Source organism: Salvia splendens, chromosome 3 (genome assembly GCF_004379255.2).
Source record: "Salvia splendens isolate huo1 chromosome 3, SspV2, whole genome shotgun sequence".
Taxonomy (NCBI): Eukaryota; Viridiplantae; Streptophyta; class Magnoliopsida; order Lamiales; family Lamiaceae; genus Salvia; species Salvia splendens.
In genome coordinates, this window is record NC_056034.1 from 42,043,795 (window position 1) to 42,059,050 (window position 15,256).

Here is a 15,256-nt window from a genome sequence, read left to right on the forward strand (position 1 = left end):
TAAAATTTCATATAGACAGTAGTTCGTAATATGTTAATAGTTTCGAATGATTCTAATATGGTAATGGTATTTTTTAATAAGTGGAGTATGATATATGGATTCATTTTTTACTTCTCATAACTTATGAAATGATATTATTTCAAATGATCCTCATGTATTGTGAATCAAAGTTCTCCATTTAAAAAAAAATTATTACTATTAATTATTTCAAGTTTTGTAGGAGTATTTTTGGTTGTATAATAGTAGTTATTATATATACATTTTTTTATAATTTTTATAATAATTTATTATCTAAAATTAATATTTAAATATGTGCATCGCAACTGTGTGATACTAGCAACCTATAATAAGAGAGTTGAGATGTCGCGGAGGCTATCCGTTATAAATGCTAGTATTAGGTAAAGTTGGAATCTTAGAATATTTCGTTAAGATATTATGATTTTGATTTAGGTCAATCCAATCATACACAAAATTTCATTTATGGTATAGAAAATTTCTCCAAGTATAAGTAAAATTAAAAGTATATTTTATAATGCAGTGGTGTATAGCATATACTTGAAAATGTGTTTGAATTTTATGTAAATATTTGAAGATAAATCATATTTTAGTAAATCTTATATTACTTGAATTAAACAATATGGTAGGCATTTTCTCCGAATTTTGTTTCTTTTTCTTTTAATTGGTAAATAGAAAATATTAGGATTCGGCCTCAGTCAAAAAAAAAGAGTCCATAAAATCTGAATATCTGCTTGAATGGCAACAGCCAACATCCAATTTTCACATGCATAAACCGTCAAATTTTATTAATTAAAAAATATCTTTACCAGAAATATGAGTGATGCATTGAACAACAATCCAAATGAAAATTCCCAATCCCATCCCGACTCCGAAACTCCACTTCCCCCTCCCCGCGATGCCATCACCAATCTCCAGAACCGTCGCCGTCATCGGCGCCGGCGCCGCCGGACTCTCCGCCGCCCTTGAACTCAGGAGAGAAGGCCACCGCGTCGTCGTCTACGAGTGGGAAGACAAGCTAGGCGGCACCTGGGTTTACACGCCCCAAACAGAGGCCGACCCGTTAGGACTCGACCCGACCCGAGACGTGGTCCACTCCAGCGTCTACGCTTCCCTCCGCACCAACCTGCCCCGCGAAGTCATGGGCTTCCGGGCCTACCCGTTTGTGGCCACCGGGAAGCCGGGCCGGGACCCGAGGAGGTTCCCGGGTCACGGCGAGGTGTTGGAGTATTTGAGGGATTTCGCGGAGGAGTTTGGGGTGGAGGAGATGGTCAGGTATGGGAGGGAGGTGTGGCATGTCGGGATGGCGGCGGATGATCGGCGGTGGGTGGTCAAGTCTAGGAGGAGCGGCGGCGGAGATGATGATGAGGTGTATGATGCGGTGGTGATCTGTAATGGACACTATTCGGAGCCCCGGATTGCGGATTTACCCGGTAATTAATCCGGATTCTCATTACTTGTTTCGGATTATTTAGTAAAAATTTGATCTTTAGTTTCAACAGTAGACAAGTTATGATTTTTCTGTTTTGATGAATTGATTTGTTGAAATGATTTTGATGCTAACAGGCTGTAGACCTTCCTTTTAGGCACATAACCCCTTTTTATTAGATTGTGATTCTTAGCTAAGACAGATATATATGGCTCTGAAATTGAGACTTTCTTGCAATTTGACTGCAGCTGCTGTATTCATTCCTTAGCTCTTTATGGCTTAGTTTTAAGACAATATTTGATTTTCCATTTACAATTCAGGCATTGATGAGTGGCCGGGGAAACAGATACACAGTCACAACTATCGCATTCCCGATCCTTTTCGTGATCAAGTATGTATCTGCTGCATTATTTTCTCCTCATGCTTGTTTACAGATGAACTTTTTCATTGTTAGAGAGGTGCTACTCTAACTATAGCAGCTTGTATAGTGATCTATATGTGGAATCTAACAGATCTGTGAATGTGAAATTTATGTAAGTTGGAATAGTCATACTTACTCTTATTGTGGTCCAGTGGAGATGGATTTAATATTTGCATCCTGTAGACCAAGATTACTCCTTTTTTTGGTACCGTTATTGTTTTTTTGGTGTTCATGAGAGCATTTAGCGACTGCCTTTGGTACGCGCTGGTTAAAATCGTGTTCTTATGCAATAGCCTACAAACCATACTTGGAAAACTAGACATGATTTGTGGAGGCTTTGATGGGACTCACATTTCAGTTTCTTTATTCTGATGCTAGTATGATTCTAGACCTCATTACTACACATAAAAATATTTGTTGCCCGAGTATCATAATATTCTTGAAATTCCAAGCAAGTTTGCAGTGCATCCAAATCCTCTTGCATTGCTTGAAGTGTATCCGCTAGTTGGCAACACCTATCTTTACATGTTCATCTGTTTGCGTCTATATGTGCATTTACTTGAATTCAAACTCTCTTTTACAAGTGAAAATGAAAATGAAAATGATTCAGAAATTAAAGGATAGCATCCAGTTGATTTGGGTGAGTTTTGCAGGTTGTGGTGCTAATTGGGAGTGCTGCAAGTGCTGATGATATCTCCAGAGATATTGCCAGATTCGCGAAAGAAGTCCATGTTGCATCTAGATCAGCAGAAGTAGATAAAATTGGAATGGTTACGGGGCATGATAACATTTGGCTGCATTCAATGGTTAAGCTGGATTTAAGTCCTTTGAGTTTATGTTTGGAGAACCTCCCAACACTATGCTGACATAACAACATCCGCAGATCAAAAGCGTTCACAGAGATGGCACAGTGGCTTTCCATGACGGACATAAAACCATCGCTGATGTTATCCTTCATTGCACGGGGTGAGTCATGAACACAAGTTATATAAGCAGTCGTTGTTCGAATACTTGTAGTAGATACTTGTCTTGAACCACTGCTGATCTTGCAGGTATAAATTTTATTTTCCTTTTCTCGAGACGAACAAGGCTGTGACTGTGGAGGATAATAGAGTTGGCCCACTTTATCAGCATGTTTTTCCTCCTACATTGGCACCTTGGCTTTCATTTGTTGGTTTGCCATGGAAGGTAATTTGCTGTTTACTTTCATATAGTTTAGCATATGTATGTCACAATTTTAAAATTGAATTAAATAGAACCTAAAACTCAGTTACATATGCATCCAGGTTGTGCCCTTTCCTCAATTTGAACTTCAGAGCAGGTGGATAGCTGGAGTTTTATCGGGGCGGATTACACTGGAGTCAAGTGAGGAAATGGCAGCGCATATTGAAGCGTTGTACTCATCACTGGAAGCAGCCGGCATTCCCAAGCGTTATACTCATCAAATGGGAGAATCTCAGGTAGGTTTGCTCACTAACCTATCTTTGCTATGGCAGCTGATTTGCTGGTATAGTTGACGGGTCGATTGTTGGTGTAGTTTGAGTACGATGATTGGTTGGCTGCAAAGAGCGGGTCTCCTCCCATCGAAGAATGGAGAAAGCAAATGTATATGGTGACGGGAAGGAGGAAGAGGAGCGTGCCGGAGACTTACCGTGATCAGTGGGAGGATGAAGATTTAATGGCTTTGGCTTATCAAGATTTCAAGCTATTGAAGCTGTCTGTATGATAAAAAAAAAATTCATTATAAAGATAAAAGTCGAATTGTTATTGACACATGAACCATAAGTTAAATATCTCTGGTGTTACAAATCACTAATGGATTAAAACTATTACCAAATCAATTTATGAGGGAAAATATTCTCTCTGTTTTTTTTCATTGAAGTAAATAAAAAATATCAATAGAAACCAACTAAAGCTAATTCTACGGATGTAATCATGTAGAAAAATACTTGAATTTTTCCCTGAATAAGTTTGACTCAAATGAACTCAATTTTAATCTAATTTCATAATCAATTTTCTATTCCACAAATACTTGATTTTTGAACTACAATTCAGGCATTGATGAGTGGCCAGGGAAACAAATGCAGAGTCACAACTACCGTGTTCCTGATCCCTTTCGTGATCAAGTATGTGACTGCTGCATTATTTTCCTCCTATGATTGTTGAAAAATTATTCATTCCAGTATTGGCCTGTTACCTACAAAAGTTTCCAGATAGGGAACACTATATCAGCATGTTTTTCCTCCAACATTGGCCCCTTTGCATGTAATTTGCTGATTATTCTCAGATAATGTATTTAGCACACTCAAAATTGAAGTAAAGCAGACCCTCACGTTGATTGCATCTAGGTTGCGCCTTTTCCTCAATTTGAACTCCACACCAAATGGATCACACTGGAATCAACTGAGGATATGAAAAGCAGATATTGAAGCATTTTACTCGTCTCCGGAAGCCGCTGGCATTCCTAAGCGATATACTCATCCAATGGAAGACTCTCAGGTAAGTATATACTAACTTACCTATTAATCACGACCTATTCTTGTGGTCTCAGCTGTAAATATATGGAGTACTTTATAAACTTTGATCTTGAAGTATTTGAATAGTTATGCGAAGACATGGGCGAAGATTAGTGCGCGAAGTTCCCATAAACCAGTTCATTTCATGATCTAGGAAAAAGTAATCCTTGTTTGTTATCAGACCCTCTCTCTCTCTCTTCCTTGTTCATCGAAGATATGACTTGGAGGAGGTTATTCTATCGTTCTGGTAATGAATTCTCATGTAGATATTAGTTGGAAGGATTATTCTAAGCTGATCAAGTGGTGAATTTTCATTTTTCTGATATTGCATTCATGTATTCAAACTGTGCTGGCTGAAGTGCAACAACTCGATCCATCCCATCTTTTCACATGTTCAAACATCCCTGACGTCTTTCAAATCCAGTTGCTAGTGGTTGATGCTTTGATTGTTGGTGCAGTATGAGTACGATGATTGGTTGGCTGCATTGCAAAGAGTGGCTCTCCTCCCATTGAAGAATATGTATTTGGTGACGGGAAGGAGGAGAATGAACATGCCAGACACATACCGTGATGAGTGGGAAGATGAAGATTTACTATCATTGGCTTATCAAGAATTCAATCTATTGAAGCTCTCTGTGTGATCAGTTGTTCTTCCAAAATTTCATCCAAGAGATTTGTCGAAATGTAAACGATGCAGGTAACTGCAGTTCTTCTAAAAATTTCCAGTTGAATTGATATTGTTGTAATGAGTGATTGAGCTTATATTTTCCGGGAGAAGATGAGATGTATAGTTATGCTATTTTTAATCGACTGCGAAACACATTATGTGACTGATATAAATATTAATGGACTAAATATTGGCATATATTGCAATGCATGGAAGACTAGGGCTGTCCAAACTGATAGTGGATATTGGATAATTCTCATACAAAATTGGGAAACAAGTCGGGTGTAGGTATTGTGAGTATGAACTTAAACAATTACCAGTACAATGTATGGAGAGACACTTGGTGAAAGAAGTGGAGATGTGGAAGCTTGCTTCTTCATCCTGACATGAATGACATCCATAATCTCATTCCCATGCAGAAGCTCAACACCACCGCCACCACGACCGCCACCATCTCGATGGTCATTGGCCGACACACACATAAGAGGGGACAATGGAGGGGCTTAAGTATCACACTCGATATTTTAAACCTTTCGATGACAAAAAATGATATTGTTGATATTGCAACAATTAAAAGATAAGTCTTTATATTTATTCTTTATCAATTGTGCATTGAACGCTCATATTTTTATGAGATAGGGGAGTATAATTAAATTAGCATTTTAAGTGTAATAAGAGAACTCTTAATAAAGAAACACTTAATTATCTCTAATATCTTACTCCCTCTGTTCCATAATAGTAGAGTCATTTTGTCATTTTAGTACGTTCCACGGTAATGAAGTCATTTCTCTTTTTAGAAAAAATGAAGTCATTTCTCTTTTTTTAAAAAATGAAGTCATTTCTATTTTTAGTAAAAGCCAACACATTTTTTCTCACTTACTTTTCTCTCTCTCTTACTGTATTCTATCTACTTTTTCTTCTCTCATACTTTATTATCTTTTTACTTAATACATTACACAGTTTTCTTAATCTCCATACTGAAAAAAACTGCATCCAATACTATGCAACGGATGGAGTAATAAAATAATCTAAATCTTACTTAAAATCAAAATAGTACAAGTAGTTCGGGAAGGGCTGAAACAGAAAAGTGTGAGCAACATGACACGGAGGGAGTACTAGTAAAATTCTTGACGTCCGTGGAACGCAGCTACTTAGAGCATCCCCATCGCTGCTCGATGGGGCGGACGGCGTCCGTGACGATGGCGCGACACACTCGTGTCCGCCGCTGTGCTCGCGCCAACGGCACGGCGCGGCTCGATATATCAAGCACACCCGTGCCGCTGAGCAGGGCGACGTGGCATCATTCTATTGGCCAACGGCAATGCCGTTGGCTTTTTCTATTTTTTTTAAATTCAAATTTAATTTTAAAATCATTTTTAAATTAAAAAAAAATCCACTTCCCAATAAATTATATCCGTTTTCTCTCCACTTTTACTTTATTTTTCAATTTTTTTCCCCAAAAATTCACATTTTCATCTATAAATACCCCAATTTCCACATAAAAAAGTTCACACCACACTATACAATTCTCATCTAAATTCTTTCATCAATTCTCAATCTTTTTACTCTTGCAAAAAAATGTCCGCTTCCGGCAATCACCCCTCCGACTCCCGCGGATGGAACCACGAATGGTTCAACCCAACACCATTCCCTCATCCGGATACGGAATTCTCGGCTCTTCCTCAAATCCAAGGTTATCAAATTCCGAGTGGCTACCGGCCTTATCCGGTGGACGAGCAAGATGCCACCGATGGGCGATATGGGTGGACACCCGAACAAGGATCGGGAGGGATCGGCAGCTCCCAAACTCCGAAGGACAACCTCAGTTCTCCTCGTCCTCGTCCTCGTAGTGTTCCTACTCATAGTAGTGGTGGTGACGTTCACGTCCGCACCGCATACACTCTGCCAGAGATGGAGAAGATGGAGAAGCCTATTTCGAAATATCCGAAGATCCAAAAACCAGCACGAACCAAACCGGGGAGAGGTTTTGGTGGCGCGTCTCTTGCCGGTACAATGCCAACCGACCGGAGCGAACCATCGAGCGCAACGAGAGTATGATGCGCAATGCCATCTTCAGAGCCAACGAAGAAACCCAAAAGTTGCAGGGGTATTACCTCCAGGAATAGCGGTCGGCGGGGAGCGGCATGAGCGACGCGACATCTCACAGCCACCATGTCGACCTACCATTCCATGCATTATAAATAATTCAAGCACCTCGGCTAGGCATGCACAAACCGACCCGGCCAGGCGGTTAACCGGCGGTTCGGAACCGCCGGTTCATGAACCGGCAGAAGGGTCGCAGGGTCATAAGGGCCGGTTCAAGTTCGGCAATATCTTGAACCGTGAACCGGCGGTTCAAAACCGGCGATTCGGCGGTTCGAACCGCCGGTTCAAAGGGTCGAACAGCATAGGGTTCGTACGGGTTCGTAGGGGTTCAAAGTAGGGATTGGTATGAACCGGCGGTTCGCCGGTTTTGGGTGAAAACCCGCGGTTTTGGACGAAAACCGCCGGTTCGAACCGGTGGTTCCGACCGGTTTCCGCCGGTTCCGGAAGCTTTTCAGGCGTAGGGGCTAGGTGAGGTCAGAAACCGGCGGTTTGTGTCGGAAAACCGTGGACCAACCCGCCGGTTTTGTGGAAAAACCGCCGGTTTTGTGGTTGAACTGCCAGTTCAGGCGGTAAACCGGCGGTTCGGCCGAAAATTTAAAAATTTGAAATTTGAATTTTTTTTTATTTCTTCCAATTTTACTCCTATGGCTTTGCATTTCAAGCCGATTATGATGACCCCGACGCGCAATCCCAACTAGCCGACCTATACAACTACAGCACCGGCGGAAGGTCCTCAGGTATGGTCAGTGAATTAGATTTATATTTTGAATCACTCTTTTCCTTTGGTGATGAAGGTCCTACTCCTCCCGCCCAAATCGACGTCCTCGATTGGTGAGGAACCCACGAGAAAGATTTTCCCATCCTTGCTTCAATGGCCAAGGAGATTTTTTCTGTTCCGGCTTCCACCGTCGCCGTCGAGTCCGCTTTTAGTGTTGGCTCGCGCGTTTTGGATGAATCAAGAAGTAAGCTCTCGGCGAAAAAATATGGAAGCCGTGATGTTACTTGATGATTGGGCCAAAGCTGACGTCCGAGAACAAGAAAATGATTGGAATGATCGTCAAGAGGGATCACAAGATGAATTCACCGGGGATGAAGATTAGGCCAACCGTCAACCGCCGCCGGCCAAGCCAAATAGGTAAGTAAGGTAAGAGAACTACGTGGACTTTGATTCCCTAATGCAAATGAGCAATTGGGATACGTAGGCATCTCAACTTAAATTTTTTAATTTAAGTTGAGCTCAAGTCCTTTTTCTTTTATTTCTTTTTTTTTTCCCATTAATTCCTACTTTAAAAATATGCAAATACAATTACATAATTGTATTTGTATATACTCTAGTCGATGAAGTATATTTCTCTATACCGCTAAATGAGGGAAACTTTTGACAATTCTACTATAATTGTTGATTGTTAGACGAAACTCAACATTTAAAGTTGAATTGCTAAAGGTGTCCTTAATTTAGTTATGTAGAAAGATCTTCTTCGCCGGTTAAGACTTTAGCCGTATTTTTTTCAATTTTATTTACTCACATTGCATACAAAAACAAACTTGAAAAGTGTAATTTAATTTGATTAAAATTGAAAAGTTGAAAAATGCAAAAAAAAAAAAAAATCATCGAACCGCCGAACCGGCCCGGAACCGGCGGTTTTGAACCGCCGCGTAACCCGCCGGTTTTTTGAACCGGAACCGGAACCGCCGGGAGCTAGGCGGGCCGGTTCAGGTTCGGCAATTTCTCGACCCTTGAACCGCCGGTTCGTGCCCGGAACCGGCGGTTTACGACCCTTGTGCATGCCTAACCTCGGCGCTTGGCAGCATGGGCGTAGAAATCCGAAGTATAGGGGAAGCTTATCATCCTCCTCCAGCTCCTCCAGCAAACGGTCGAGGTCGTTATCCCTATCCGACGGCGGCTCCGATGAGGTGGCTAGCCAGCTTGCCGGAGCTAACTTGGGTAGCCCCGACGCCGGTACGAGCAGTTCCCAACTCCGGCCGCAAGGAAGGAAGAAGGCGACGGCCAACCGTCGACGCGCCGAGACTCCATCAGCCCCCGCTCCCGCTCCCTTTGTGCCACCTCAACCCCCAACCAACTCGTTGTGTACCCTTTTGGCTCAACTCAATTTGGCCGATAGATCTCGGATGACTCCCGAGCAACTTGATTCACATTTGGCAATGATACGAGGTCTCCAAAAAACATTGGGGATAGGGCTAGAGGACTAGTCTTCCAAGGGGGTATTTTTAATTATGTAATTTTTAATTTGTTGGATTTTAATTATGTAAATTTTGTTTTTTAGAATTTTAATTATATAATTTTTAATTTTTAGGACTTTAATTACGTACTTTTTAAAATTTTTTGTAATTTGTAATAGTATTATGGGTATTTTTAATGCATTTTAATATTATGGAAATATTTTCATTTAAATTGAATAATAGAATGGTGGGACCCTTGAGCATGTTTTTACGGAAGAGCATGAATGTGGGTGTTGTGCTCTTCGGGAAGAGCAGAGAGTAAAAAATGAATAAAAGTGAGTCCGGGTCCACTTCCAAGAGCATGGATGGGAATGCTCTCAGGGCACCCGCAATGCAGCCCTTGCCCAGTTCGGGGGACGAGCCATGGGCGAGCTGGGTGTCCAGTCTCAGGGGGCACCTCGCACTGGGGGGGAAGTTGGCGAGATAGCGCATCAAAATTTGTGTAGAGGATCCAAATCCATATAGGTGTGCCAAACAGGCGGTTCCATATTCTATTTAAGCGAAGTCATGCTTTTCGAATTTAACACTGATTTTTAGCCAAATTGAACATTAGGCCAAAATCAAGGGTTGTAGTGATCACAAATTAATTCACAGAAAGAAGCTCGTTTGATGGTATTAAACAAAGTATAACCAAATCCAAAAGCAAAAGCAAAATTGATGTAAATTACTAAGTAACTAATTACACATGAGAAAGGAGTGAATGAGCCAAAATCTGATGCACTCTAGAGCTAATCCTCTGCAAAGCTCCATCAACGGCAATGTCGAATGCATCCTTCTTACTTCTGAGCCCCAACGAGCTCCCATGCTTCCTATACACCACTCTCTCAATCAACCCCACCACTCTCTCCCTCATCCGCCTCACCTCCGCCCTCGGAATCCCCATCAGCACATCCATAATCCTCACCCCCTTTCCCACCACCTCCTCCTTCGCAATGAACACCGACCACTCCCCGTACTCCTCCTCCGCCATGTGCCACGTGTACTGCTTCTTCGCCGACTGCTCCTCGAAGAACACCGGTATGCACCCCGCCACCATCGCGTCGAACGTCGACCGCCTCGTCGGCGTGTCCCCGGGCGGCTGCAGGCAGAAGCTCGCCCTCAGCATCGGCCTCATGAACCGGATCGGATCGTGCTCGCAGATCCCGCTCGAGCAGTCCACGAAATCGCAGAATTTCTCGAATCCGCTCCCCTCCGCGCTCAGGGAGGTCACATTGTCGCACTCGAGGCGGATGCTGCGGCGGATGTTCGGATTCGCCGAGATCCCGCCGCCGCCGGCGAATAGCATCAGAGCCGAGCGGCGCGTGCGTCTCACGCGCTGGATCCAGGATTGGAGGAATCCGAGATTTTGGGGGTGGAATGAGGTAGGGTAAGGGATTGCCTGCTCCTGCCAGGGGTATGCGCGGGATTCGAGAGTTAAGGCGGTTACATTGAAGAATTCCGGCGATTCGAGGAAGGATGTGCCGAAAATTGGGGGATCATTGGAGAGAGGCTGGCTGAAGTCCCAGGCGGGGCGGGCCATGACGAGGAAATGGTCGTGGCCTTGTCGGCGGTTCCAGATCTCGGGGCGGTGGGTGCGGGTGAGGAAGCGGAAGAGATCGAGGCCGTGGAGGAAGCTGGAGTTCTGGTCGGGGCCGTAGAGGTAGCGGAGGGCGTCAAGGCCGGCGTAGTAAGGGAGGTAGACGGCGGAGGCGAGGGAGGGGTCGGGGGTGAGGCAGGGGTACTCGAGCATGCGGCGGTGGAAGATGAGCTCGAGCATGAGGGGGTCGGTGCGGTACCAGCTGCGGGAGGAGTTGTGCGTTTTCTGGCCGAGGCCTTGGTTGCCGACGAAGGGGCAGAAGTCGCCGGAGACTTGATATTCCGAGCAGTTGGAGAGGAGGTCTAGATTGAATTGAGGGGGGAGCTGCCGGATGTGGATCCATCGGCCGGTGCAGTCGGGGCCGGGATCGGAGTCCTGGGCGGCGGCGGTGAGGAGGAGGAAGAAGAGAGTGGGGAGGAGAGGTGGAGGCATGGTGGTGGGGGTGATGGGAGTGAGTGGTGGAGGATGAATGGTAACTGAATTTTTTGATCTGATGATTGTGTATCAATTATGCTTCTCTCTCATCAAATTGGAGAATTTTTTTGACGGTTTTTTTCATTGTATATTTTTTACATATTCTTGTTTTTTATGTTTTGTGTGTTGAATTGAATTTGCTAGGTTTTGTTATGATAAAGCATAAAGTAAAATTATTTATTTCAGTCATTTAATAATCCTACTAAGTACACACTTACAAACTGTATCATAGTGGAATTACAGCTAGCTTTTTTAATTTTAAAAAAGTGTTGCTAAATAGCTGTATTATGATTATTCATATAAGGTTAATTTAATAAATTTAGCATTTAGAGATTATTGGAGACGGATATGAATTTAAGCAAATAGAGAATGTGTTTGAGGGAAAAAAGACAGGATAGAAAATGAAATAAAAGTAAGAATGGTACCAAAGGCAAAAGTGAAAAAAAGGTCTTATTTGAATAAGAAGTGTAGAAAAGCAAATGGGCAAAGAGAGAAGAGAAAAAACAGATAGTTTGAAAAGGTCCTTAATAAAAACCCGAATCCGGATCCGGTATTTCTGGTCACTTGTATTTTGATGAGAAGATAAATGAAGTTAAGTAAAATACAAATGTGGTGTCAGCATGCTTGAAATTTCAGTTTATTTGGAGTTTGTGTATGAGTTTTTTTGTAAAGAATCCTTTGTAGAAATATGGGTATAATGGTCTCTCTCTCTCTCGTCTAATTTCTTCCGATTCTTGAGATTTTTTTGTATGGTGGTAAACTGTAAACCTTAATACTACAAGCACTATAATTTCCAAAATGAATTCCACTATGATTTTGAGTCAAATATATATACTCTTATTACATTTGCATTTGTTCAAGATTTGGGCGGAGATGAGTATTTGTTATCCTTCAAAATAAATGCAACAAATCTAATCAAATGGATAGTAGTAGTATAACAAGAATTGCAGAAGGTCGCAATTTGGGCAGATATGATTATAAAGACCCGACTTTGGCATTTTCTGAATCATTGTGTCTATGTGAGATAAATTTCACGATCTAAATTGATAAGATTGTTTTATGGAAAACAGGAGATGTCCAATTACATACTACTGCAGTACTGCTACAATTTGTGAACTTGCAGTTATACTCTGCATAATGGGTTTTATGCATTGAATAATTCTTTTTTAAAATGTAAATTTATTCAAATTAAAGCAAAAAAATAATCACCGAGGGAAAATGAATCAAATGGAAAGTTTATTGGGTAAATGGCAAAAATAACCATAAAGTTAGTCAAATTCTGGTCTATCCCGCAACTTTGAAAAATGGTCAATCGTATCATAACTTGTTTCAATACGAAAGAGGGTAGTCTCACCCCAAAACTAATTACTACGTCGTATCATGTGATTCAAACGTACGTAAACAACAAAACACTGGATTTAATATGGAAATGGTAATTTAAAGCAGACGAAGAATGTGAAAGTGTGTCCATGCAAACTACTGGAGCTCGGCTTCTGAGCTCGGAAATGAAGCTCGGTTTTGAGTCCGGTTGTGATCGAGTGGTGGAGCCTCGGCAGCTCCGAGAAGAGATCAAGAAATAAAGCTCGGCTTTGAGCTAGCCGAGAAAGGCAGTTCGGTTGATAACCGAGAAAGGCAGTTCGGTTGATAGCCGAGAAATGCAGTTCGGTTGCTAACCAAGAATGGCAGTTCGGTTTTAGCCGAGCAGCGGTTATAACTAACTTTGGGAAATAGAGTTAGTTGGATTTTATTTCTTGATTGCATCTTGTATAAATAGCTCGATAGAGCTCAGTAGTGAGAGACGCAGAACACAGATTACACACACAATTAGAAGAGAATTCTTGCACTAGCTAGCGTTTGCTTAGAGTGATAGATTGTGAGTGTGAAGTTCTTGTATTGAGAGTTCCATCAATAAGATTCCGGTCATCTTCTCCGTGGACGTAGGTGGATTATCACCGAACCACGTTATATCGTTTGCGTGCTTTATTTCCTCGTTCGTGCGTGTGTGAGATCGGCGGTATCACGACCCAACAAGTGGCGCCGTCTGTGGGAAGACTTCCACGATTTGCCGATTGATTGGTTTCTGGGTGAGTTCGTGTCTAGAGGTTCCGTTGTATAAGCTGATCTTGGCGATTGCCCACCGCTCGTTTTGAGAAATGTCTACAGCCAAGTTCGAGGTGGAAAAGTTCACCGGGAGAAACGATTTTGGGCTGTGGAGGCTGAAGATGAAGGCCATCTTGATGCAGCAAGGCCTATGGGATATCTTGAAGAATGAAGGTGACGCTAAAGAAGGCAAACCTGATGCTGATGAAAAGGAGAAGCAAAGGCTTCAAGATATGCAGTATAAGGCTTATAGCACCCTGATCTTGAACCTCACGGACAGGGTGCTAAGGGAAGTTTCCAAGGAGGAGACGGCTGCAGGAGTATGGGGGAAACTTGAGTCATTGTACATGACCAAGTCTCTGGCGAACCGGTTACATTTGAAGCAAAGGCTTCTTGCTTTCAAGTTTTCAGATGGGAAGAGCATTTCTGAACAGCTCGAGGAGTTTGGGAAATGCATAGATGATCTTGAGAATATCGATGAGGTCATTAAAGATGAGGATAAGGCATTGATGTTGCTCAATTCCCTGCCTAAAAGTTATGAGCACTTCAAGGATGCAGTGCTTCTTGGAAGAGAAACCAAGGTCACCTATGAAGAGATTCATTCTGCATTGAAGATGAAGGAATCGCAGAAGGCTAATAACAAACAAACTGATCCAGTAGCTGAGAGTCTGCATGTGAAAAATAATCAGAATAAAAGGGGTTCCAAGAAGAAGTTCCAGAAGAAGGAAGAAGGTGGAGTATGGAAGGAGAAGAGAAGCTGTCACTACTGTAAGAAACCGGGCCATTTAAAGAAGCATTGTTTTGCTTGGAAGAGGAAACAAGAGCAAGAAAAGGCTGGGAACATAGAGACTGCTGATCTGGCTCAGGATGTTGAAGATAATGAAGCTTTGAATATCCACTCAGGGGCCAAGATTGAAGAATGCTGGATCATGGATTCAGGGTGCTCCTTCCACATTTGCTCACACAAATCTTGGTTCCAAGAATTATCAGCTTGGGAAGGATCAGTGATGCTAGGAAATGATCAAGTGTGCAATGTCAAGGGCATTGGGAACATCAGATTGAGGATGAAGGATGGGAGTATGAAGACTCTCACAGAAGTCAGATTCATTCCTCAAATCAAGAGAAATTTAATATCTCTTGGAATGCTAGAGTCAAAAGGGTGCAGATTCAACTCTGGTGATGGGATCCTCACAGTAACAAAAGGCACCAGAATTGTGATGGAGGCCCAGAGAAAGAACAGCCTATACTATTTGCTGGGTGAAACCGTGGTTGATGCTGTGAATCTTGCCCAGACAGAAGACCTGCATCTATGGCATGCCAGGCTTGGACATGTGGGTGAGAAAGGCATAAGAGAGCTGGCTAAACAAGGAGTGATGAAGTTAAGTGCATCAGACAGCCTAAAGAAATGTGAATCTTGCATTCTAGGAAAGGCAAAGAAGCTGCCATTTTCTGGTGGGAAACACACTTCATCAGCCCCATTTGTGTATGCCCACAGTGACTTGTGGGGGCCATCCCAAACTGAATCCATAGGTGGAGGTAAGTATTTCATCTCCATCATAGATGATTACTCAAGAAAAGTGTGGATTTACATTCTAAGAGAGAAGTCCCAAGCTTTTGAAAAATTTAGAGAATGGCATGCTAGATATGAGAATGAAAAGGGCTCAGTGCTTAAATATCTAAGGACTGATAATGGCATGGAGTTTCTGTCTGC

At 42.4% G+C, this 15,256-nt stretch overlaps 2 protein-coding genes across 2 annotated transcripts; one reads left to right on the plus strand and one right to left on the minus strand.

Annotated features, from left to right (window-relative positions):
• The first annotated feature begins 796 nt into the window (after window positions 1-796).
• Window positions 797-3,677, plus strand: LOC121796116 (flavin-containing monooxygenase FMO GS-OX-like 4). The gene is made up of 7 exons (XM_042194857.1): window positions 797-1,448; window positions 1,765-1,835; window positions 2,519-2,671; window positions 2,749-2,831; window positions 2,918-3,053; window positions 3,152-3,325; window positions 3,403-3,677. The coding sequence occupies exons 1-7, from the start codon at window positions 860-862 to the stop codon at window positions 3,589-3,591; spliced, it is 1,395 nt and encodes a 464-aa protein (XP_042050791.1). The 5' UTR covers window positions 797-859; the 3' UTR covers window positions 3,592-3,677.
• Window positions 3,678-9,978: 6,301 nt separating this feature from the next.
• LOC121796117 (probable xyloglucan galactosyltransferase GT19) lies at window positions 9,979-11,572 on the minus strand. Its single transcript, XM_042194858.1, has one exon. It carries the CDS (start codon window positions 11,401-11,403, stop codon window positions 10,075-10,077), a length of 1,329 nt encoding a protein of 442 aa, XP_042050792.1. The 5' UTR covers window positions 11,404-11,572; the 3' UTR covers window positions 9,979-10,074.
• Between the last annotated feature and the right edge of the window lie 3,684 nt (window positions 11,573-15,256).

What these genes read in the sequence shown, in the direction of transcription:
- LOC121796116 (XM_042194857.1), top strand. Translation starts at nt 860, where the DNA reads ATGAAAATTCCCAATCCCATCCCGACTCCGAAACTCCACTTCCCCCTC. An exon ending in GTTATCCTTCATTGCACGGG is followed by an intron (nt 2,832 to 2,917) that starts GTGAGTCATGAA and finishes CTGATCTTGCAG; the next exon opens with GTATAAATTTTATTTTCCTT. An exon ending in ATCAAATGGGAGAATCTCAG is followed by an intron (nt 3,326 to 3,402) that starts GTAGGTTTGCTC and finishes TTGTTGGTGTAG; the next exon opens with TTTGAGTACGATGATTGGTT.
- LOC121796117 (XM_042194858.1), bottom strand. Translation starts at nt 11,403, where the DNA reads ATGCCTCCACCTCTCCTCCCCACTCTCTTCTTCCTCCTCCTCACCGCC.